This window comes from Struthio camelus, chromosome 16, assembly GCF_040807025.1.
Source record: "Struthio camelus isolate bStrCam1 chromosome 16, bStrCam1.hap1, whole genome shotgun sequence".
NCBI classification, from domain to species: domain Eukaryota; kingdom Metazoa; phylum Chordata; class Aves; order Struthioniformes; family Struthionidae; genus Struthio; species Struthio camelus.
The window spans coordinates 1070026-1091435 of NC_090957.1; the positions used below are offsets into that span (position 1 = coordinate 1070026).

The 21410-nt window shown below is 68.3% G+C and overlaps 1 protein-coding gene across 1 annotated transcript in view; it reads left to right on the plus strand.

The window, feature by feature from the left end:
- The window catches only part of RYR1 (ryanodine receptor 1), a 103424-nt gene that overhangs the window by 71019 nt on the left and 10995 nt on the right, over window positions 1-21410 (plus strand). Inside the window, 20 exon segments of the mRNA XM_068910408.1 lie at window positions 341-511; window positions 794-853; window positions 1178-1315; window positions 1619-1731; window positions 2477-2573; window positions 2715-2821; window positions 2946-2997; window positions 3095-3163; window positions 3255-3354; window positions 4102-4181; window positions 4549-4625; window positions 5570-5643; window positions 6932-6949; window positions 9105-9185; window positions 10545-10633; window positions 11858-11986; window positions 12820-12924; window positions 16475-16556; window positions 18093-19474; window positions 20892-20965. Coding sequence (XP_068766509.1) covers window positions 341-511; window positions 794-853; window positions 1178-1315; window positions 1619-1731; window positions 2477-2573; window positions 2715-2821; window positions 2946-2997; window positions 3095-3163; window positions 3255-3354; window positions 4102-4181; window positions 4549-4625; window positions 5570-5643; window positions 6932-6949; window positions 9105-9185; window positions 10545-10633; window positions 11858-11986; window positions 12820-12924; window positions 16475-16556; window positions 18093-19474; window positions 20892-20965 — 3098 coding nt within the window.

A 21410-nucleotide genomic window follows, 5' to 3' on the forward strand; every position in this document is an offset into this window, starting at 1 on the left:
CCACAGCTGGGACCCTCAGCACCTACAGAGCCACTATGGCTGGGGCCCTTGGCACCTACCGGGTGATCCCACAGGGCCACCGCGACTGGGACACCCGGTCCCAAAAGGCCACATCTGGGACCTCTAGAGCCACCAGGGCTGTGTGGCCCCGACATCCCCCATCCCCATGGTCCAAGGGTCCTGGCCCTGATATGTCCCTGTCCCATGGCACAGGGGTCTTGCCCCTGATATCCACGTTTCTGGGGGCTGTATGGCCTCAGGGTCCTGGTCCTGATGTCCCTGATGTCCCCATCTCCAAGGCCTGAGGGTTCTGGCCCTGATGTCCCCATTCTTGTTGCAGGGGGGTGGCTCGGAGCAGGAGCGGACGAAGAAGAAGCGCCGGGGGGATCGGTACTCCATCCATACCTCCCTCATCGTGGCCACCCTCAAGAAGATGCTGCCCATCGGCCTCAACATGTGCTCACCCACTGACCAGGAGCTCATCAGCCTGGCCAAGACCCGCTATGCACTGGTGGGTGCTGGGGGGGCCCATGGGGGGCTGAGGGCATCACGGTGGTGGGTTTGGGGTCAGGGGCTGGACTGGGGCCTGGGGTGGTGGGTATGGAAGTCCTGGGATGGGGGGGTATGGGGCTGGGCTTGGGGTATGGGGGGGTGATGGTTTTGGGGTATGGGGGCACTGAGGTGATGGGGTAGGGGACGGGGGGCAGGGGGTTGGTGGGGTAGGAGGTGTGGGGTGATGGGGCAGGTCCCGGGATGGGGACAGCCCCTGACATGGCCATGTCCACCCCTGCAGAAAGACACGGATGAGGAAGTGAGGGAGTTCTTGAACAACAACCTGCACCTGCAGGGCAAGGTGAGCCCCAGTCCCCCCCATGTCCCCCCAAAACCCCATGTCCCATCATGTCCCCTCCATAAACGCCTATGTTCCCACTCTAAACCACCCTCCGTTCTCCCCCATAGTCCCCCTTGTCCTCACCATGTCCCCATGGTCACACCAGTGCCCATGTCTTCGTGTGCCCCTGTGTCCTTCTATGTCCCTGTGGTCCCTATGTCCCCTCGGTCCCCACAGTGCCTGCGTGCTGCTGTGTCCCCCCCACCGTGTCTCCACGGTCCTGTTGTCCACATGGTCCCTGCGGCGCCCGTGTCCCCACAGTCACTGTATCCCTGTGTCCCCCAGTGCGAGAACTCCTCGTCCATGCGGTGGCAGATGGCCCTGTACCGTGAGATGGCCGGGAAGGCCGAGGACTCAGACAGCCCTGAGAAGATTGTCCGTAGGGTGCAGGAGGTGTCGGCCGTGCTCTACCACCTCGAGCAGGTCAGGGGCTTCTGGGGGGTCCTGGAGGGTCTCTGCGGATCTGGGGCGGGGGGCACTGAAGGGTCCTGGGGAGATCCCTGGGGTGCAGGAGGTGTTGGCTGTGCTCCACCACCTCATGCAGGTTGGGGTCTTGGAGGTGGTCTAGGGGGTCCCCAGGGTGCTCTTGGGGTCCTCAGAGAGGTCCCTGGGATGCTCTGGAGGTCCCTGGGATGTTTTGGAGACCCAGAGGAGGAGTTCCTGGGATGCTCTGGGGGGTCCCAGGGGTACCCAGGTCTCCTGGGTGATGCTGGGGTCCCCCCCCAGATGGAGCACCCCTACAAGTCCAAGAAGGCGGTGTGGCACAAGCTGCTGTCGAAGCAGCGCCGGCGCGCCGTGGTGGCCTGCTTCCGCATGACGCCCCTCTACAACCTGCCCAGGTGGGGCACGGGGGGTCCCGGGCAGCTGGGGGGACTGGGAGCCTCTGCGGGAACCCGAAACCCCCCCAGACCCACAGGGGGCAACTGAGGACCCTTTGGGATTCCCTGAAGGCAACTGGGAACCACCTAGGGCCTCCTGGGAGCAACTGGGAGCCATTGGGGGTAACTGGGAATCCCCTGGGAGTCCCTGGGGACAATTGGGGACCACCCTGGAAGCTCCTGAGGGCAACTGGGGACAATGTAGGACCTCCTAGGTGCAACTAGGAGCCACTTGGGAGCCCTTGGGGGCACCTGGAAACCACTTAGGGCCTCCTGAGGGCAACTGAGAGCCACTTGGGAGCTTTTGGGGGCATTTGGGACCTACCTAGGGCCTTCTGGGGGCAACCCGAGCAACTGGGAATCCCCTGGGAGCCCCTGGGGGCAATTGGGATCCCCTTGGGAACCCCTGGAGGACCTGGTGACCCTCTGGGAGCCCCTGGAGACAATTGGGGACCATTCTGGAAGCTCCTGAGGGCAACTGGGAACAACGTAGGGCCTCCTGGGGGCAACTGGGAGCCTCTCAGCAGCCCCTGGAGGAAATGGAGAACCTCTGGGAGTCCCCAGGGACAACTGGGGACCCATTGGGACCCCCCCAGAGGCAACCGGGGACCCTTCAGAAGCCCCTGGAGGCAACTGGGAACCTCCTTGGGGCAACTGGGGATGCCCTGGGGGCAACCATGACCCCCCCCCCCGGCCCCCTCCACAGGCACCGGGCCTGCAACATGTTCCTGGAGGCCTACAAGCTGTCGTGGCTGGTCACCGAGGAGCACCCCTTCGAGGACCGCATGATCAACGACCTGTCGGTGAGCACGCCTGGGCCCCCTGCCCGGACGCCTGGGTCCTTCGCGGCGCCTCCGCAAGTGGGTTGGGGGGGGGGTCGCTGGTTGGGGACCCCCTCGCTGAACCCTCCACCCCCCACCCCCTGCATCCATCCCCCATGGTAGAAGTCGGGCGAGCAAGAGGAGGAGGAGGAAGAGGAGATGGACAAGAAGCCGGACCCGCTGCATCAGCTCATCCTGCACTTCAGCCGGACGGCACTGACGGAGAAGAGGTGGGCGCCCGGACGCCTGGGTCCTCTCGGGGTGGCGGGGGGCAACCCGGACGCCTGGGCTCCCTGCCTCGTGGTGGTCCCAGTGCTGCCTGCTGAGCTGGGTCCCCCCTGCTCTGTCCTGCAGCAAGTTGGAGAAGGATCATTTGTACATGGCGTACGCTGGCATCATGGCCAAGGTGGGTCCCGTCCCGTCCCACCGGCTGGTGGGGCCGGGGAGGGGGGGTCCATGGGGCTCGTCCCCCCCCCCCCATCCGCTGACGGTGCCCCCCCCAGAGCTGCCACATCGAGGAAGGGGAAGGGGAGGAGAAGAGCGAGGAGGAGGAAGCCGAGGACTCGTTTGAGGTGGGTGCCCGGCCGCCCGTGCCCCCCTCCCCGGCTCTCCCCCCCCCCAGCCCCCTCTGACCCCCTTGCTGCTCCCCTCCCACCACCCCAGGAGAAAGAGATGGAGAAGCAGAAGCTGCTGTACCAGCAGGCCCGGCTGCACACGCGCGGGGCCGCTGAGATGGTGCTGCAGATGATCAGCGCGTGCAAAGGTGAGCGCGCCTCGCACGGCGCCCCTCGCCCCCGGCGTCTTGCGCAGCCCCTCGCACGAGGCTCCTTGCACAAAGCGTCTTGCACGGCCCCTTGGACGGGGCTCCTCGCCCCGGGCGTCTCGTGCACCCCCTTGCATGAGGATTATCGCACCAGGCATGTCATGCACCTCTTGCACAAGGATTATCGCACCAGGCGTCTCATGCACCTCTTGCACGAGGATTATCGCACCAGGCGTCTCATGCACCTCTTTGCATGAGGATTATCGCACCAGACATCTCGTGCACCTCTTTACACGAGGATTAATGCACCAGACATCTCATGCACCTCTTGCACGAGGATTATTGCACCAGGCATCTCGTGCACCTCTTTGCACAAGGATTATTGCACCAGGCATCTCATGCACCTCTTTGCACGAGGATTAATGCACCAGGCATCTCGTGCACCCCCTTGCACGAGGATTAATGCACCAGGCATCTCATGCACCTCTTTGCACGAGGATTAATGCACCAGACATCTCGTGCACCCCCTTGCACGAGGATTAATGCACCAGGCATCTCGTGCAGCTCCTTGCCTGCACTCCTCGCACCAGGCACCCCGTGTGAGCCCCCTGCACGGGGGCGTTGCACGTGGGGTACGTCACCGTGCCCCTTCGCACGAGCCTGTCGCACGGGCCCTCGCACGCCCAGGGCTGGTGGGACGGGCCGGTGCGCGGGGCCGGCGCGGTGACGATGCCCCGGCCTTGGCAGGGGAGCGGGGCGACATGGTGTCCTCCACCCTCAAGCTGGGCATCTCCATCCTCAACGGGGGCAACGCCAACGTGCAGCAGGTACGAGTGTGTCCGCGTGTCCGTGCGTCCGGGCGTGTTTCCACCTGCAGGTCCGTGCGTCTGTGCACGCCTCGGGCGGGTGCCCACGTGTCTGTGTTCACGCCCGCGGCCGTGGAAGCGCCCCTGCGTGTGCCTGTGGCCGTCTATCTATGTGTGTGTCCGTGCACGTGTCCGCGTGTCCGTCCACGTGCCCCTACGCCCATGAGCACATCCGTGCACTGATGCATGAGTCTGTGCACCCGTCCGTGCGTCCGTCCACGTGTCCGTGTCCCCACGAGCGTGTCCAAGCGCCCATGCCTGCCTCCGTGTGTCCGTGCATGTGCCCGGGTCCGTGTCCGTGTGTCCACGCCTGTCTCCCCCTCCCCAGAAAATGCTGGACTACCTGAAGGAGAAGCGGGAAGTTGGGTTCTTCCAGAGCGTCCAGGCCCTGATGCAGACGTGCAGGTGAGCGTCCATCTGGCCGTCAAGGTCCCCCCACAGCCATTGGGGACCCCATGGCCATCAGGGTCCCCTCCAGGCCATTGGGGTCCACCCATGGCTATCAGGTCCCCCCATGGGCATCAAGGTCCCCCCCATGGCCATTGGGACCCCCATGGACATCAGGATCCCTTCCAGGCTGTTGGGGCCCCCCCATTACCATCAGGGTCCCCCCATGGGCATCAAGGTCCCCTCCAGGCCATTGGGGTTCCCCCATGACCATCAGGGTCCCCCCATGGCCATTGGGACCCCCATGGGCATCAAGGTCCCCTCCAGGCCATTGAGGTCCCCCTGTGACCATCAGGGTCCCCCCATGGTCATCAAGGTCCCCCCATGGCCATTGGGCCCCCCATGGGCATCAGGGTCCCCTCCAGGCCATTGGGGTCCTCCCATGACTATCAGGTCCCCCCATGGGCATCAAGATTCCCCTATGGCCTTTGAGACCCCCATGGATATCAGGGTCCCCTCCAGGCTGTTGGGGTCCCCCCATGGGCATCAAGGTCCCCTCCAGGCCATCGGGGTCCTCCCATGACCATCAGGGTCCCCCCGCGGGCATCAAGGTCCCCTCCAGGCCATCGGGGTCCTCCCATGACCATCAGGGTCCCCCCGCGGGCATCAAGGTCCCCTCCAGGCCATCGGGGTCCTCCCATGACCATCAGGGTCCCCCCGCGGGCACCAAGGTCCCCTCCAGGCCATCAGGGTCCTCCCATGACCATCAGGGTCCCCCCGCGGGCATCAAGGTCCCCTCCAGGCTATTGGGACCCCTATGGGCATCAGGATCCTCTCCAGGCCATCAGGATCCTCCCATGACCCTGGGCATCGGGACCCCCCTGGGGGGTTTGGGACCGGCCGAGGGGCCTCGGGGGGGTCTCAGGGTGCCCAGCCTGACCCCCCCCCAAATGTCCCCGCAGCGTCCTGGACCTCAATGCCTTCGAGCGGCAGAACAAGGCCGAGGGGCTGGGCATGGTGACGGAGGAGGGGACGAGTGAGTGGGGGGGCCCTGCCCCGCCCCAGGGACCCCCCTGCCCCCAGGGTCCCCCTGCCCCAGTGGGAGTGGGAGGGCTGTGATTTGGGGGGGGCTGTCCTGCTGCCCCCCTCCCCGTCCCTGCTGCACTGCTCCCCCTGAGCCCCCGCTATTAATTGTGGTCCTGGACCCTAATAACCCCCCCCAGACCCTTAATACCCCCCCCCGGACTCCTAATGTTCCCCCGGGCCCTAATACACCCCCTGGACCCCTAATACTCTCCCTGGACCCCTACTGCCCCCCCGAGCCCCTAATACCCCCCTAGGATGTCATAAGCCCCCCGGGTCCCTCATGCCCCCCCTTGGCCCCCTAATACCACCTGGGGGACCCTAACAAGCCCCCTGGGACCCCTAATACCCCCTCTGGACCCTTAATATCCCCCTGAGACCCCTAATACCCCCCTCGACCCCTAATGTCCCCCCAGACCCCTAATACCCCCCTCAATCCCTAATAATCCCCCCAGACCCCTAATGTCTCCCTGGACCCCTAACCTAATACCCCCCTGGACCCCCAATAAACCCCCTGGACCCCCAATAACCCCCCTGGACCCCTAATGTCCCCCTGGACCCCTAATACCCTCCTGGAGCCCCTCTTCCCCCCCCCAGACCCCTAATAATCCCCCCAGACCCCTAATGTCTCCCTGGACCCCTAATACTCCTGGGCCCCTAATACCCCCCTGGACCCCCAATAACCCCCCTGGACCCCTAATGTCCCCCAGACCCCTAATACTCCCCTCGAGCCCCAATAACCCCCCTGGACCCCTAATATCCCCCTGGACCCCTAATACCCTCCTGGCCCCCTAATACCCCCCCGGACCCCCAATAACCCCCCTGGACCCCTAATGTCCCCCAGACCCCTAATACTCCCCTCGAGCCCCAATAACCCCCCTGGACCCCTAATACCCTCCTGGCCCCCTAATACCCCCCTGGACTCCCAATAACCCCCCTGGACCCCTAATGTCCCCCTGGACCCCTAATACCCTCCTGGAGCCCCTCTTCCCCCCCCAGACCCCTAATACCCCCCCAGACCCCTTATCCCCCTCTGAGACCTCTAATATCCCCCCAGACCCCTAATGTCCCCCCAGACCCCCAATACCCCCCTGGCCCCCTAATGTCCCCCGACCCCCAATACCCCCCCGGCCCCCTGGTGTCCCCCCGCCCCCCAATACCCCCCCAGCCCCCTGGTGTCCCCCCGGCCCGCGCTCACCTCCTCTCTCCCCTTCTCTCCCCGCCCCGGCTCCCGGCACCAGTCATCAGCCGCGAGAACGGTAAATACGCGTCGACGCAGGCTCTATAGGGTCCGGGGGGTATCGTAGGCTCTATAGGGTCCGGGGGGGTATCGTAGGGTCTATAGCATCGGGGGGGGGGTTATCAGAGAGTCTATGGGGTCCAGGGGTTATCACAGGGTCTATAGGGTCGGGGGGTTATCACAGGGTCTATAGGGTCACAGGGCATTATCACAGGCTCTATAGGGTCAGGGGGGTTATCACAGGCTCTATAGGGTCGTGGGGGTTTATCACAGGGTCTATAGGGTCGGGGGGGTTATCACAGGGTCTATAGGGTCATGGGGGGTGTTATGGCAGGCTCTATAGGGTCATGGGGGGTTATCGCAGGCTCTATAGGGTCATGGGAGGTTATAGCAGGCTCTATAGGGTCGGGGGGGTTATGGCAGGCTCTATAGGGTTGGGGGGGTTATGGCAGGGTCTATAGGGTCATGGGGGTTATGGCAGGCTCTATAGGGTCATGGGAGGTTATAGCAGGCTCTATAGGGTCGGGGGGGTTATGGCAGGGTCTATAGGGTCAGGGGGCTTATGGCAGGGTCTATAGGGTCATGGGGGTTATGGCAGGCTCTATAGGGTCATGGGGGTTATGGCAGGGTCTATAGGGTCAGGGGGCTTATGGCAGGCTCTATAGGGTCATGGGAGGTTATAGCAGGCTCTATAGGGTCGGGGGGGTTATGGCAGGGTCTATAGGGTCATGGGGGTTATGGCAGGGTCTATAGGGTCAGGGGGCTTATGGCAGGGTCTATAGGGTCATGGGGGTTATGGCAGGCTCTATAGGGTCATGGGAGGTTATAGCAGGCTCTATAGGGTCGGGGGGGTTATGGCAGGGTCTATAGGGTCATGGGGGTTATGGCAGGGTCTATAGGGTCAGGGGGCTTATGGCAGGGTCTATAGGGTCATGGGGGTTATGGCAGGCTCTATAGGGTCGGGGGGGTTATGGCAAGCTCTATAGGCCCTGGGTGCTCTCGCAGGGTCTCCGGGCTGCGGGTCCCCACGTCCCCGCGGTGTCGGAGCAGGATGGCCCCAGCGTGGCCTCCCCGTCCCCGCGGCGGCGTCCCCGCAGCATGTCCGTCCCCGCTTGTCCCCGACCCCGGCCCCCCCCGCTGTCCCCTCCCCGCTAACCCTGTGCCACCCTGGTTGTGTCCCCACCACACCCCAGAGTGTCCCCAAGCCATGGTGACATGTCCCCGTGCCACCCCACCGTGTCCCCGTGCCACCCTGGTTGTGTCCCCACCACACCCTGGAGTGTCCCCATGCCACCCCACCGTGTCCCCTTGCCACCCTGGTTGTGTCCCCACCATACCCTGGAGTGTCCCCGTGCCACCCCACCGAGTCCCCGTGCCACCCTGGTTGTGTCCCCACCATACCCTGGAGTGTCCCCGTGCCACCCCACCGAGTCCCCTTACCACCCTGGCATGTCCCCACCACACCCCGGGGTGTCCCCAAGCCACAGTGGCATGTCCCCATGCCACCCCACCTTGTTCCCGTGCCACCTTGGTGGTGTCCCCCCCATACCCCGGGGTGCCCCCATGCCATGGTGGCATGTCCCCTTGCCACCCCGGTGGTGTCCCCCCCATACCCCGGGGTGTCCCCAAGCCATGGTGGCATGTCCCCTTGTCACCCCGGTGGTGTCCCCACCATACCCCAGGGTGTCCCCGAGCCATGGTTGCATGTCCCCTTGTCACCCCGGTGGTGTCCCCACCATACCCCGGGGTGTCCCCATGCCATGGTGGCATGTCCCCTTGTCACCCCGGTGGTGTCCCCACCATACCCCGGGGTGTCCCCATGCCATGGTAGCATGTCCCCTTGTCACCCCGGTGGTGTCCCCCCCATACCCCGGGGTGTCCCCATGCCATGGTGGCATGCCCCCGTGCCACCCCGGTGGTGTCCCCACCATACCCCGGGGTGTCCCCATGCCATGGTGGCATGTCCCCTTGTCACCCTGGTGGTGTCCCCACCATACCCCGGGGTGTCCCCATGCCATGGTGGCATGTCCCCTTGTCACCCCGGTGGTGTCCCCCTGCCACCCCGCGTGGCCGCTGCCTGCAGGAGGGGGCGGCGCGTGGCCGGGCCCGGCTGGCGGTGGCCCCGCGTGGCCCTGAGCCGTCCCCGTCCCCGTCCCCGTCCCCGTGGCCCCCAGGGGAGAAGGTGATGTCGGACGACGAGTTCACGCAGGATCTGTTCCGGCTGCTGCAGCTGCTCTGCGAGGGCCACAACAACGGTGCGGGGACGCGGGGACACGGGGGACATGGGGACATGGGGGGACATGGGGACATGGGGCCACAACAACGGTGCGGGGACGCGGGGACACGGGGGACATGGGGACATGGGGGGACATGGGGACATGGGGCCACAACAACGGTGCGGGGACGCGGGGACGCGGGGGGACATGGGGACATGGGGGCACATGGGGACATGGGGGGACATGGGGACATGGGGGGACATGGGGACATGGGGCCACAACAACGGTGCGGGGACGCGGGGACACAGGGGACATGGGGACATGGGGGCACATGGGGACATGGGGGGGACATGGGGACATGGGGCCACAACAACGGTGCGGGGACGCGGGGACGCGGGGGGACATGGGGGGACATGGGGGGACATGGGGACATGGGGCCACAACAACGGTGCGGGGACGCGGGGACACGGGGGACATGGGGACATGGGGGGACATGGGGACATGGGGACACAACAACGGTGCGGGGACATGGGGGGACATGGGGACATGGGGACATGGGGACATGGGGGGACATGGGGACATGGGGCCACAACAACGGTGCGGGGACGCGGGTACACGGGGGACATGGGGACATGGGGGGACATGGGGGAGACATAGGGGGATGTGGGGGCTGGGTAGGGGGCGCTGGTGGTGGGGGGCTGGTGTTGGGCTGGGGGGGGCCATGGGGCAGGGACGGGGCTGTGGGGCAGGGAGGGGGCTGTGGGGCTGGGAAGGGGCCGTGGGGCAGGGATGAAGCTGTGGGGTGGCCGTGGGGCAGGGATGGGGCCGTGGGGCTGGGAAGGGGCCGTGGGGCAGGGATGAAGCTGTGGGGTGGCCATGGGGCAGGGGTGGGGCCGTGGGGCTGGGAAGGGGCCATGGGGCAGGGATGAAGCTGTGGGGTGGCTGTGGGGCAGGGATGGGGCCGTGGGGCTGGGAAGGGGCCGTGGGGCAGGGATGAAGCTGTGGGGTGGCTGTGGGGCAAGGATGGGGCCGTGGGGCTGGGAAGGGGCCGTGGGGCAGGGATGAAGCTGTGGGGTGGCCGTGGGGCAAGGATGGGGCCGTGGGGCAGGGATGAAGCTGTGGGGCAGGGAAGGGGCCGTGGGGCAGGGATGGGGACTGGGTGCAAGGAAGGGGCTGTGGGGCGGCCATGGGGATCCGTGGGGATCCATGGGGCCGCCGTGGGGAGCCGTGGGGATCCATGGGGCAGCTGTGGGGAGCAGTGGGGATCCATGGGGCAGCTGTGGGGATCCATGGGGCAGCCGTGGGGATCCGTGGGGCGGACGTGGGGCAGCCGTGGGGCGGACGTGGGGCAGCCGTGGGGCAGCCGTGGGGCAGGCCCTGACGGCCCGCCGCCCGCAGACTTCCAGAACTACCTGCGCACGCAGACGGGGAACACGACCACCATCAACATCATCATCTGCACCGTGGACTACCTGCTGCGCCTGCAGGTGCTGCCCCACGGCGCCGCCCCACGGCGCCCCACCCGCCCCACGGCGCCCCGCGGCCACCCCACGGCCACCCCACGGCTCCGTGACCACCCCGGGCCACCTCACGGCCTCCCCACGGCCACCCCATGGCCACCCCACGGCTCCGTGACCACCCCGGGCCACCTCACGGCCTCCCCACGGCCACCCCACGGCCACCCCACGGCTCCGTGACCACCCCGGGCCACCTCACGGCCTCCCCACGGCCACCCCATGGCCACCCCACGCCTCCGTGACCACCCCGGGCCACCTCCCGGCCACCCCACGGCCACCCCATGGCCACCCCATGGCTCTGTGACCACCCTACAGCCACCCCATGGCCACCCCACGGCTCCGTGACCACCCCGGGCCACCTCCCGGCCTCCCCACGGCCACCCCATGGCCACCCCACGGCTCTGTGACCACCCCGGGCCACCTCCCGGCCTCCCCATGGCCACCCCATGGCTTTGTGACCACCCCGGGCCACCTCACGGCCACCCTACAGCCACCCCATGGCCACCCCACGGCTTTGTGACCACCCCGGGCCACCTCACGGCCACCCCACGGCCACCCCACTGCTCTGTGGCCACCCCGGGCCACCCTATGGACATCCCACAGCCACTCCACGGCTCTGTGGCCACCCTACAGCCACCCCATGGCTCTGTGGCCGTCCCGCAGTCACTCTACAGCCACCCCACAGCCACCCCATGGCTCTGTGACCACCCCAGGCCTCCCCACGGCCACCCCATGGCTCTGTGGCCACCTCGTGGCCACCCCTCTTCTGCCCCACATCCCCAGCCCAGCCCCATCCCCCGTGTCCCTGCCCCGCGTCCCCTGTCTCTGCTCCGTCCCCTTGGCCCTGTCCCCTTCGTCCCTGTGTCCATCTCCGTCCCTGACCCCCATCTCCTGGCTCTGCCCCATCCCCATGTCACTGACCATCCCCGTGTCCCCCTGTCCCCATATCCCCGTCCCCGTGTCCCCATGCTGCTGACCTGGCCCTGTGTCCCCATCCCCATGTCCCCATGTTCCTGTCCTGTGTCCCCATCCCCATGCCACTGACCATCTCCACATCCTCGTGCTGCTGACACGTCCCTGTGTCCCCATCCCTGTGTCCCCACGCCGTTGACCGTCCCCATGTCCCTATCCCCATGCCCCATCCCTGTGTCCCCCTGACTGTCCCCGTGTCCCCACCTGTCCCCGCGGCGGCAGGAGTCCATCAGCGACTTCTACTGGTACTACTCGGGCAAGGACGTCATCGACGAGCAGGGCAAGCGCAACTTCTCCAAGGCCATGGCCGTGGCCAAGCAGGTCTTCAACAGCCTCACCGAGTACATCCAGGTGAGCTGCCCCATGGCGTGCCCCACCGCCTGCCCCATAGCCCCCTCCTAACCTCCATAGCTGCCCACCAAGTCCATCCAGATGAGCTGCCCCATGGCGTGCCCCACCGCCTGCCCCATAGCCCCCTCCTAACCTCCATAGCTGCCCACCAAGTCCATCCAGGTGAGCTGCCCCATAGCTGCCCTCTTGCCAAGGACACCTCGATGGGTGACCCTGGTGTCCCCAGGGTCCCAGTATCTCTGCTGGTCCCCAGTGTCCCTGGTGTCCCCGAGAGTCCCAGTTTCCCAATGTCCCTGGTGTCCCCAAGGTCACGGTTTCCCTGCTTGTCTCCGATGTCCCTGGGGTCCCTGGTGTCCCCAAGGGTTGCCGTTTCCCTCTGGGTCCCCTATGTCCTTAGTGTCTGCAGTGTCCTCAAGGGTCCTAGTTTCCCTGCGGGTCCCCAGTGTCCCTGGTGTCCCCAAGGGTCCTAGTTTCCCTGTGGGTCCCTGATGTCCCCGGTGTCCTCGGTGTCCCCAAGAGTCCCCAGTTCCCTGGTGTCCGTGGTGTCCCCAAGGGTCCCAGCTTCCTTGCGGGTCCCCAGCATCCCCAGTGTCCCCAAGGATCCTAGTTTCCCTGTGGGTCCCCAGAGTCCCTGGTGTGCCCAGTGTCCCTAAGGGTCCCCACTGTCCCTGGTGTCCCCGGCGTCCCCGAGGGTCCCCAATGTCCCTGGTGTCCCCAAGGGTCCCAGTTTTCCTGTGGGTCCCCGATGTTCCTGGTGTCCCCGGTGTCCCCGGTGTCCCCGAGGGCCCCCAGTGTCCCCGGGTCCCCGGTGAGCGCCGGCCGGCCGCCCGCAGGGCCCCTGCACGGGGAACCAGCAGAGCCTGGCGCACAGCCGCCTCTGGGACGCCGTCGTCGGCTTCCTCCACGTCTTCGCCCACATGATGAAGAAGCTGGCGCAGGTCGGCACTGGGAGCACTGGGAGCACTGGGAGTGGTGGGGGGGGGCCGCTCCTCTCCCTGGGCCAACCCCCGCTGTCCCCAGCCCCGTACCTCCGCGGGGCAGAGCAGGGGCCGCCCGGACGCCTGGGCCCGCTCGGAGATGATGATGATGGTGGGGGGGAGCGAGGGCCGCCCGAATGCCTGGGCCCCCTCGAAGATGATGATGATGGGGGGGAGTGAGGGCCGCCCGGACGCCTGGGCCCGCTCGGAGATGATGATGATGGGGGGGGGGGGCGCCAGGGGCCACCCGGACGCCTGGGCCCGCTCGGAGATGATGATGATGATGGTGGTTGGGGGGGAGTGAGGGCCGCCCGGACGCCTGGGCCCACTCGGAGATGATGATGATGATGATGATGATGATGATGGGGGGGAGTGAGGGCCGCCCGGACGCCTGGGCCCACTCGGAGATGATGATGATGGTGGGGGGGGGGAGTGAGGGCCGCCCGGACGCCTGGGCCCGCTCGGAGATGATGATGATGATGGTGGTTGGGGGGGAGTTTGGGCCTCCCGGACGCCTGGGCCCGCTCGGTGATGATGATGATGGTGGTTGGGGGGGAGTTTGGGCCGCCCGGATGCCTGGGCCCGCTCGGAGATGATGATGATGATGATGATGATGGGGGGGAGTGAGGGCCGCCCGGACGCCTGGGCCCGCTCGGAGATGATGATGATGATGATGATGATGGGGGGGAGCGAGGGCCGCCCGGACGCCTGGGCCCGCTCGGAGATGATGATGATGATGATGGTGGTTGGGGGGGAGCGAGGGCCGCCCGGACGCCTGGGCCCCCTCGGAGATGATGATGATGGGGGGGAGTGAGGGCCACCCGGACACCTGGGTCCGCTCGGAGATGATGATGATGGTGGTTGTGGGGGAGCGAGGGCCGCCCGGACGCCTGGGCCCGCTCGGTGATGATGATGATGGTGGTTGGGGGGGGGGCGAGGGCCGCCCGGACGCCTGGGCCCACTCGGAGATGATGATGATGATGATGATGATGGTGGTTGGGGGGGAGTTTGGGCCGCCCGGACGCCTGGGCCCGCTCGGTGATGATGATGATGATGATGATGATGGGGGGGAGCGAGGGCCACCCGGACGCCTGGGCCCGCTGGGAGATGATGATGATGGTGGGGGGGGGGGTGAGGGGCCGCCCGGACGCCTGGGCCCCCGGTAGCGTTAACCCCACTGACCCACGTTTCTGCCCCGCTGCCGCCAGACGGGCCCGAGGCCGGGACCGCGGAACGGCGTAAGGACCCGCCGAGCCCCCCGGCCCCCCCGGTGTCCCCCCCCGTGTCCCCCCCTCCGTGTCCCCCCTCGTGTCCCCCCCCCCCCGGCCCCGGCGCTGCATGGCACAGCAGGCGCTTGGCAAAGCTGCGCGGCCTCGTGCGAGGCGTGCGCTCGGGCGAGTGTGCACCCGGGTGAGCGTGCGCTCGGGCGAGTGTGCACCCGTGCGAGTGTGCACCCGTGCAAACCGGGTACCCATGCGAGAGGGCACCCACGCGAGGCGTGCGCCGGTGCACCCGTGCGAGTGTGCACCCGTGCGAGGCGCGCAGCCGTGCAAGTGTGCTGGGCACACGAGCATGCCAGACGTGCACCTGGGCGAGGCGTGCACCCGTGCAAGCTGTGCATCTGTGTGCACTCGTGCAAGGTGTGCGCCCGTGCAAGTGTGCACCCAGGTGAGGCGTGCACCCGTGCAAGCTGTGCATCTGTGCAAGTGTGCACCCATACAAAGCGTGCACCCGTGCGAGCGTGCTGGGTGCGTGAGTGTGCCCGGCGTGCAGCCGTGCGAGGCATGCTGGGTGCATGTGCGAGGCGTGCACATGCGTGCGAGGGGCACCAGGCGTGCACCCGTGCCAGGCGTGCACCCGTGCAAGTGTGCACCCATGCCAGGCGTGCAGCCGTGCGAGGTGTGCACCTGTGCAAGTGTGCACCCGTGCCAGGCGTGCACCCGTGCAAGTGTGCAGCCGTGCGAGACGTGCAGCCGTGCGAGGCGTGCACCCGTGCAAGTGTGCAGCCGTGCGAGGCGTGCACCCATGCGAGACGTGCAGCTGTGCAAGACGTGCACCCGTGCCAGGTGTGCACCCGTGCAAGTGTGCACCCGTGCCAGGCGTGCAGCCGTGCCAGGTGTGCACCCGTGCCAGGCGTGCACCCGTGCCAGGCGTGCACCCATGCAAGCGTGCAGCCGTGCAAGCGTGCAGCCATGCGAGGCGTGCACCCGTGCGAGGCGTGCACCCATGCAAGCGTGCACCCGTGCGAGGCGTGCACCCGTGCGAGGCGTGCATCCGTGCAAGCGTGCACCTGTGCGAGGCGTGCAGCCGTGCAAGCGTGCACCCGTGCCAGGCGTGCAGCCGTGCGAGGCGTGCACCCGTGCAAGCGTGCAGCCGTGCAAGCGTGCAGCTGTGCCAGGTGTGCACCCATGCGAGGCGTGCACCCATGCAAGCGTGCATCTGTGCAAGCGTGCAGCCGTGCGAGGCGTGCAGCCGTGCAAGCGTGCACCCGTGCCAGGCGTGCACCCGTGCGAGGCGTGCACCCGTGCGAGACGTGCAGCCGTGCGAGGCGTGCACCCATGCAAGCGTGCAGCCGTGCGAGGCGTGCAGCCGTGCAAGCATGCAGCCGTGCGAGGCGTGCACCCGTGCAAGTGTGCAGCCGTGCCAGGCGTGCACCCATGCGAGGTGTGCAGCCGTGCAAGCGTGCAGCCGTGCGAGGCGTGCACCCGTGCAAGCGTGCACCTGTGCGAGGCGTGCAGCCGTGCAAGTGTGCAGCCGTGCAAGCGTGCAGCCGTGCGAGGCGTGCAGCCGTGAGAGGCGTGCACCCGTGCAAGTGTGCAGCCGTGCGAGGCGTGCAGCCGTGCGAGGTGTGCAGCCGTGCAAGCGTGCAGCCGTGCAAGCGTGCAGCCGTGCGAGGCGTGCAGCCGTGAGAGGCGTGCACCCGTGCAAGTGTGCAGCCGTGCGAGGCGTGCAGCCGTGCGAGGCATGCACCCATGCAAGCGTGCAGCCGTGCAAGCATGCACCCGTGCGAGGCGTGCAGCCGTGCGAGGTGTGCAGCCGTGCAAGCGTGCAGCCGTGCAAGCATGCACCCGTGCGAGGCGTGCAGCCGTGCGAGGTGTGCAGCCGTGCAAGGCGTGCAGCCATGCGAGGCGTGCACCCGTGCGAGACGTGCAGCCGTGCGAGGCGTGCACCCATGCAAGCGTGCAGCCGTGCAAGCATGCACCCGTGCGAGGCGTGCACCCATGCAAGCGTGCAGCCGTGCAAGCGTGCAGCCGTGCAAGCATGCACCCGTGCGAGGCGTGCAGCCGTGCGAGGCGTGCCGCACGCGTGAGCGTGCCGCCGTGCCCGCCCGTGCGAGGGGCGTGCGAGGGCCGCCGCACCCACGCTCTCTCTCTCTTGTGCTGCGAGGACCGGGTCTGGAGCCGGCCCTGCCCCCAGGTAAGGGGGTCCCGCGCCGCCCCCCCCGGCCGGGCCCCCCCCGCCGCCGCCGCCGCTCACGCGTCCCCCCCGTCCCCCGCTGTCCCCTCGCCAGGACTCCAGCCAGATCGGGCTGCTCAAGGAGCTGCTGGACCTGCAGAAGGACATGGTGGTCATGCTGCTGTCCCTGCTGGAAGGTGGCCCCGCGCTGTCCCCTCGCTGCCCAGGGTGTCCCCTCCCCACCTAGGGTGTCCCCCTTTGTCATCTCGGGTGTCCCCTCACCGTCCAGGGCGTCCCCTGATCCCCTGGGGTGTCCCCTCCCCACCCAGAGGTCCCCATCCCATCCAGGGCGTCCCCTCACCACCTGCGGTGGTCCTTCATGATCCAGGGTGTCCCCGTGCCACCCGGGGTGTCCCCTCACCGTCCAGGGCGTCCCCTGATCCCCTGGGGTGTCCCCTCACCATCTAGGGTGTTCCTCCCCACCCAGAGGTCCCCATCCCATCCAGGGTGTCCCTTGCCACCCAGAAGTCCCCTCCCCACCCAGAGGTCCCCTTGCCACCCAGAGGTCCTCTTGCCATCCAGCATGTCCCCACCCCATCCAGGGTGTCCCTTGCCACCTCGAGGTCCCCTCCCCACCCAGAGGTCCCCTTGCCATCCAGCATGTCCCCACCCCATCCAGGGTGTCCCTTGCCACCTAGAGGTCCCCTCCCCACCCAGAGGTCCCCTTGCCATCCAGCATGTCCCCACCCCATCCAAGGTGTCCTTTGCCACCCAAAGGTCCCCTCCCCACCTAGAGGTCCCCATCCCGTCTAGGGTGTCCCTTGCCACCTCGAGGTCTCCTCCCCACCCAGAGGTCCTCTTGTCATCCAGCATGTCTCCACTCCATCCAAGGTGTCCCTTGCCACCTAGAGGTCTCCTTGTCATCCAGGGTGTCCCCTTGTCACCCCGAGGTCCCCTCCCCACCCAGAGGTCCCCTTGCCATCCAGCATGTCCCCACCTCATCCAAGGTGTCCTTTGCCACCCAAAGGTCCCCTCCCCACCCAGAGGTCCCCATCCCGTCTAGGGTGTCCCTTGCCACCTCGAGGTCTCCTCCCCACCCAGAGGTCCCCTTGCCACCCAGAGGTCCCCATCCCATCCAGGGTGTCCCTTGCCACCTAGAGGTCTCCTTGTCATCCAGGGTGTCCCCTCCCCACCCCGAGGTCCCCTTGCCACCCAGAGGTCCCCTCGCCACCCAGAGGTCCTCTTGTCATCTAGCATGTCCCCACCCCATCCAGGGTGTCCCTTGCCACCTAGAGGTCCCCTCCCCACCCAGAGGTCCCCTTGCCATCCAGCATGTCCCCACCCCATCCAAGGTGTCCCTTGCCACCTAGAGGTCCCCTTGTCATCCAGCATGTCCCCTTGTCACCCCGAGGTCCCCTCCCCACCCAGAGGTCCTCTTGTCATCCAGCATGTCCCTACCCCATCCAAGGTGTCCCCTCCCCACCTAGAGGTCCCCTTGTCATCCAGGTGTCCCCACCCCACCCAGAGGTCCCCTCCCCACCTAGAGGTCCCCTCCCCATCCAGCACGTCCCCTCCCCAGCGGGGGTGTCCCCTGCCGCTCAGGGTGTCCCCTCACCACCCCGGCTGTCCCCGTGCTCCCCGGTGACACCGGGTCCGGGCGTCCCCGCCGTGGGGCTGACGAGGGTCGTGTGTGTCCCCCCCCACCCCCCACCCCCCCCGGCCTTTCCTTGCAGGCAACGTGGTGAACGGGACCATCGCCCGGCAGATGGTGGACATGCTGGTGGAGTCGTCCAGCAACGTCACCATGATCCTCAAGTTCTTCGACATGTTCCTCAAGCTGCGCGACATCGTGGCCTCGGACGCCTTCCGCGACTACGTCTCCGACCCGCGGGGCCTCATCTCCAAGAAGGACTTCCAGAAGGCCATGGACAGCCAGAAGCAGTACGAGCCGGCCGAGGTCCAGTTCCTGCTCTCCTGCTCCGAGGCCGACGAGAACGAGATGATCGACGTGGAGGCCTTCGCCGGGCGCTTCCAGGAGCCCGCCCGCGACATCGGCTTCAACGTGGCCGTGCTCCTCACCAACCTGGCCGAGCACGTGCCCCACGACCAGCGCCTGCGCACCTTCCTGGAGCAGGCGGCCAGCATCCTGGAGTACTTCCGGCCCTTCCTGGGCCGCATCGAGATCATGGGGGCCGCCCGGCGCATCGAGCGCCTCTACTTCGAGATCAGCGCCGCCAACAAAGCCCAGTGGGAGATGCCCCAGGTCAAGGAGTCCAAGCGGCAGTTCATCTTCGACGTGGTCAACGAGGGCGGCGAGGCCGAGAAGATGGAGCTCTTCGTCAGCTTCTGCGAGGACACCATCTTCGAGATGCAGATCGCCTCCCGCCTCTCCGAGGAGGAGCCGGCCCGCGAGGGCGAGGAGGAGGCCGAGGCCGAAGACGAGGAGGCGGCGGCACCGCCGTCGCCTGGAGCTCCCGCTCCGCCGCCAGCGCCGCCGCCGCCGCCGCCGTCTTTGGAGGCCACCTGGGCTTTGGGCGGTTGGCTGGCGGCGGCCGGGCGGCTGCTGAGCTACCGGCAGGCGCTGCGGCGGTGGCGGCGGTGGCGGCGGCGGCCCGGGCGGGAGGTGGCGGCGGCGGCGGGTCGGGGGGCCGCCCGGCTGGTTTTGGGGGGTCTGCGGAGCGCGGGGGGCTTGGCGGGCGCCTTGGCCCGCCTGGGCTGGAGCTCGCTCTTCGGCGGCGGCTTGGTGGAAGGAGCCCAACGCTTGGCCTTGGCCGAGCTGCTGGCCGCCATGCCCGACCCCACGCAGGACGCCGTGGGGGGCGAAGGCGCCGGCGGCCCCCCGGCCCCCGGCCCGGCCCCCCGGCTGCAGCTGCCGCGGGAGGAGGAAGAGGAGCAGCGGCCGCGGCAGGAGGAGGAGGAGGAGGAGGAGGAGGAGGCGGCGGAGGGGGAGGAGGAAGGAGCAGCCGGGGCCCCGGCGTTCGGGACCCCCAAGGAGTTCGGCCACTATCGCCCGGCGCCTCCCGACGCCCCCGGGGGGCTCGGCGACATCGGGGAGCCCCCCGGGGCCGAGCCGCCCACCCCCGAGGGCTCCCCCATCCTGCGCAGGAAGCTGGAGGTGGGTGGCCCTGGGACGCCTGGGCCCCTACCGGGGGGGGGGGCAGGATACCTGGGCCCCTATGGGGGGGCAGGACGCCTGGGCCCCTACGGGGGGGGGGGGCAGGACGCCTGGGCCCTTATGGGGGGGGCAGGATTCCTGGGTCCCTATGGGGGGGGGGGGCAGGACGCCTGGGCCCCTATGGGGGGGGGGCAGGACGCCTGGGCCCTTATGGGGGGGGCAGGATTCCTGGGTCCCTATGGGGGGGGGGCAGGACGCCTGGGCCCCTATGGGGGGGACAGGATGCCTGGGCCCTTATGGGGGGGGGCAGGACGCCTGGGCCCTTATGGGGGGAACAGGATGCCTGGGCCCCTATGGGGGGAGCAGGACGCCTGGGCCCTTATGGGGGGGGACAGGACGCCTGGGCCCCTATGGGGGGAGCAGGACGCCTGGGCCCTTATGGGGGGGGACAGGACACCTGGGCCCCTATGGGGGGGGCAGGACGCCTGGGCCCCTATGGGGGGAGCAGGACGCCTGGGCCCTTATGGGGGGGGACAGGACGCCTGGGCCCCTATGGGGGGGGCAGGACTCCTGGGTCCCTATGGGGGGGGGCAGGACTCCTGGGCCCTTATGAGGGGGGGGCAGGACGCCTGGGCCCTTATGGGGGGGGGCAGGACGCCTGGGCCCCTACGGGGGGGGCAGGACTCCTGGGTCCCTATGGGGGGGGGCAGGACTCCTGGGCCCTTATGAGGGGGGGGCAGGACACCTGGGCCCCTACGGGGGGGGGGGGCAGGACGCCTGGGCCCTTATGGGGGGGGACAGGACGCCTGGGCCCCTATGGGGGGGACAGGACACCTGAGCCCTTATGGGGGGGACAGGATGCCTGGGCCCCTATGGGGGGGGCAGGACGCCTGGGCCCTTATGGGGGGGGGCAGGACGCCTGGGCCCTTATGGGGGGGGCAGGACGCCTGAGCCCTTATGGGGGGGGAACAGGACGTCTGGGCCCCTACGGGGGGGGGGGCAGGACTCCTGGGCCCTTATGGGGGGGGCAGGACGCCTGGGCCCCTATGGGGGGGGCAGGACTCCTGGGTCCCTATGGGGGGGGCAGGACTCCTGGGCCCTTATGGGGGGGGGACAGGACACCTGGGCCCCTATGGGGGGATGCTCCCCGGACGCCTGGGTCCCTATGGGGGGGGGCAGGACACCTGGGCCCTTATGGGGAGGGGGCAGGACGCCTGGGCCCCTATTGGGGGGTAGGGTGCTGGGAGTCCTTATGGGGGGGCAGGACGCCTGGGTCCCGGGGCGGTGGAGGGGGGGCTCCCCGGACGCCTGGGCCCCGGGGCGGGGTGGGGGGGTGCTCCCCGGACGCCTGGGCCCCGGGGCGGGGTGGGGGGGCTCCCCGGACGCCTGGGCCCCGGCTGAGGATGCCTGGCGGCAGGCGGACGGGGCGGCGGCGCCCGCCGACGAGCCCGAGAAGGAAGAGGAGCCGCCGGCCGAGACCGAGAAGGCCGAGTGAGCGGGGGGCCGGGGCTGCGGCGGGGGGCACGGCCCCACGGGGGGGTGCAGGGGCCCACAGAGGGGTGCACGGCCCCACAGCAGGGTGCAGGGGGGTGCATGGCCCCACGGCGGGGTGCACAGCCCCACAAAAGAGTGCAGGATGGGTGCATGGCCCCACAGGGGTGCAGGGTGGGTGCACAGCCCCACAGGGGTGCAGGGTGGGTGCACAGCCCCACAGCAGGGTGCACGGCCCCACAGCAGGGTGCACAGCCCCACGGCAGGGTGCACGGCCCCACAGAGGGTTGCTCGGCCCCACGGGGGTGCAGGGAGGGTGCCTAGCCCCACAGCAAGGTGCGCAGCCCCACGGCAGGGTGCACGGCCCCACAGGTGGGTGCACAGCCCCACAGGGGTGCAGGGTGGGTGCACGGCCCCACAGCAGGGTGCATGGCCCTATGGAGGG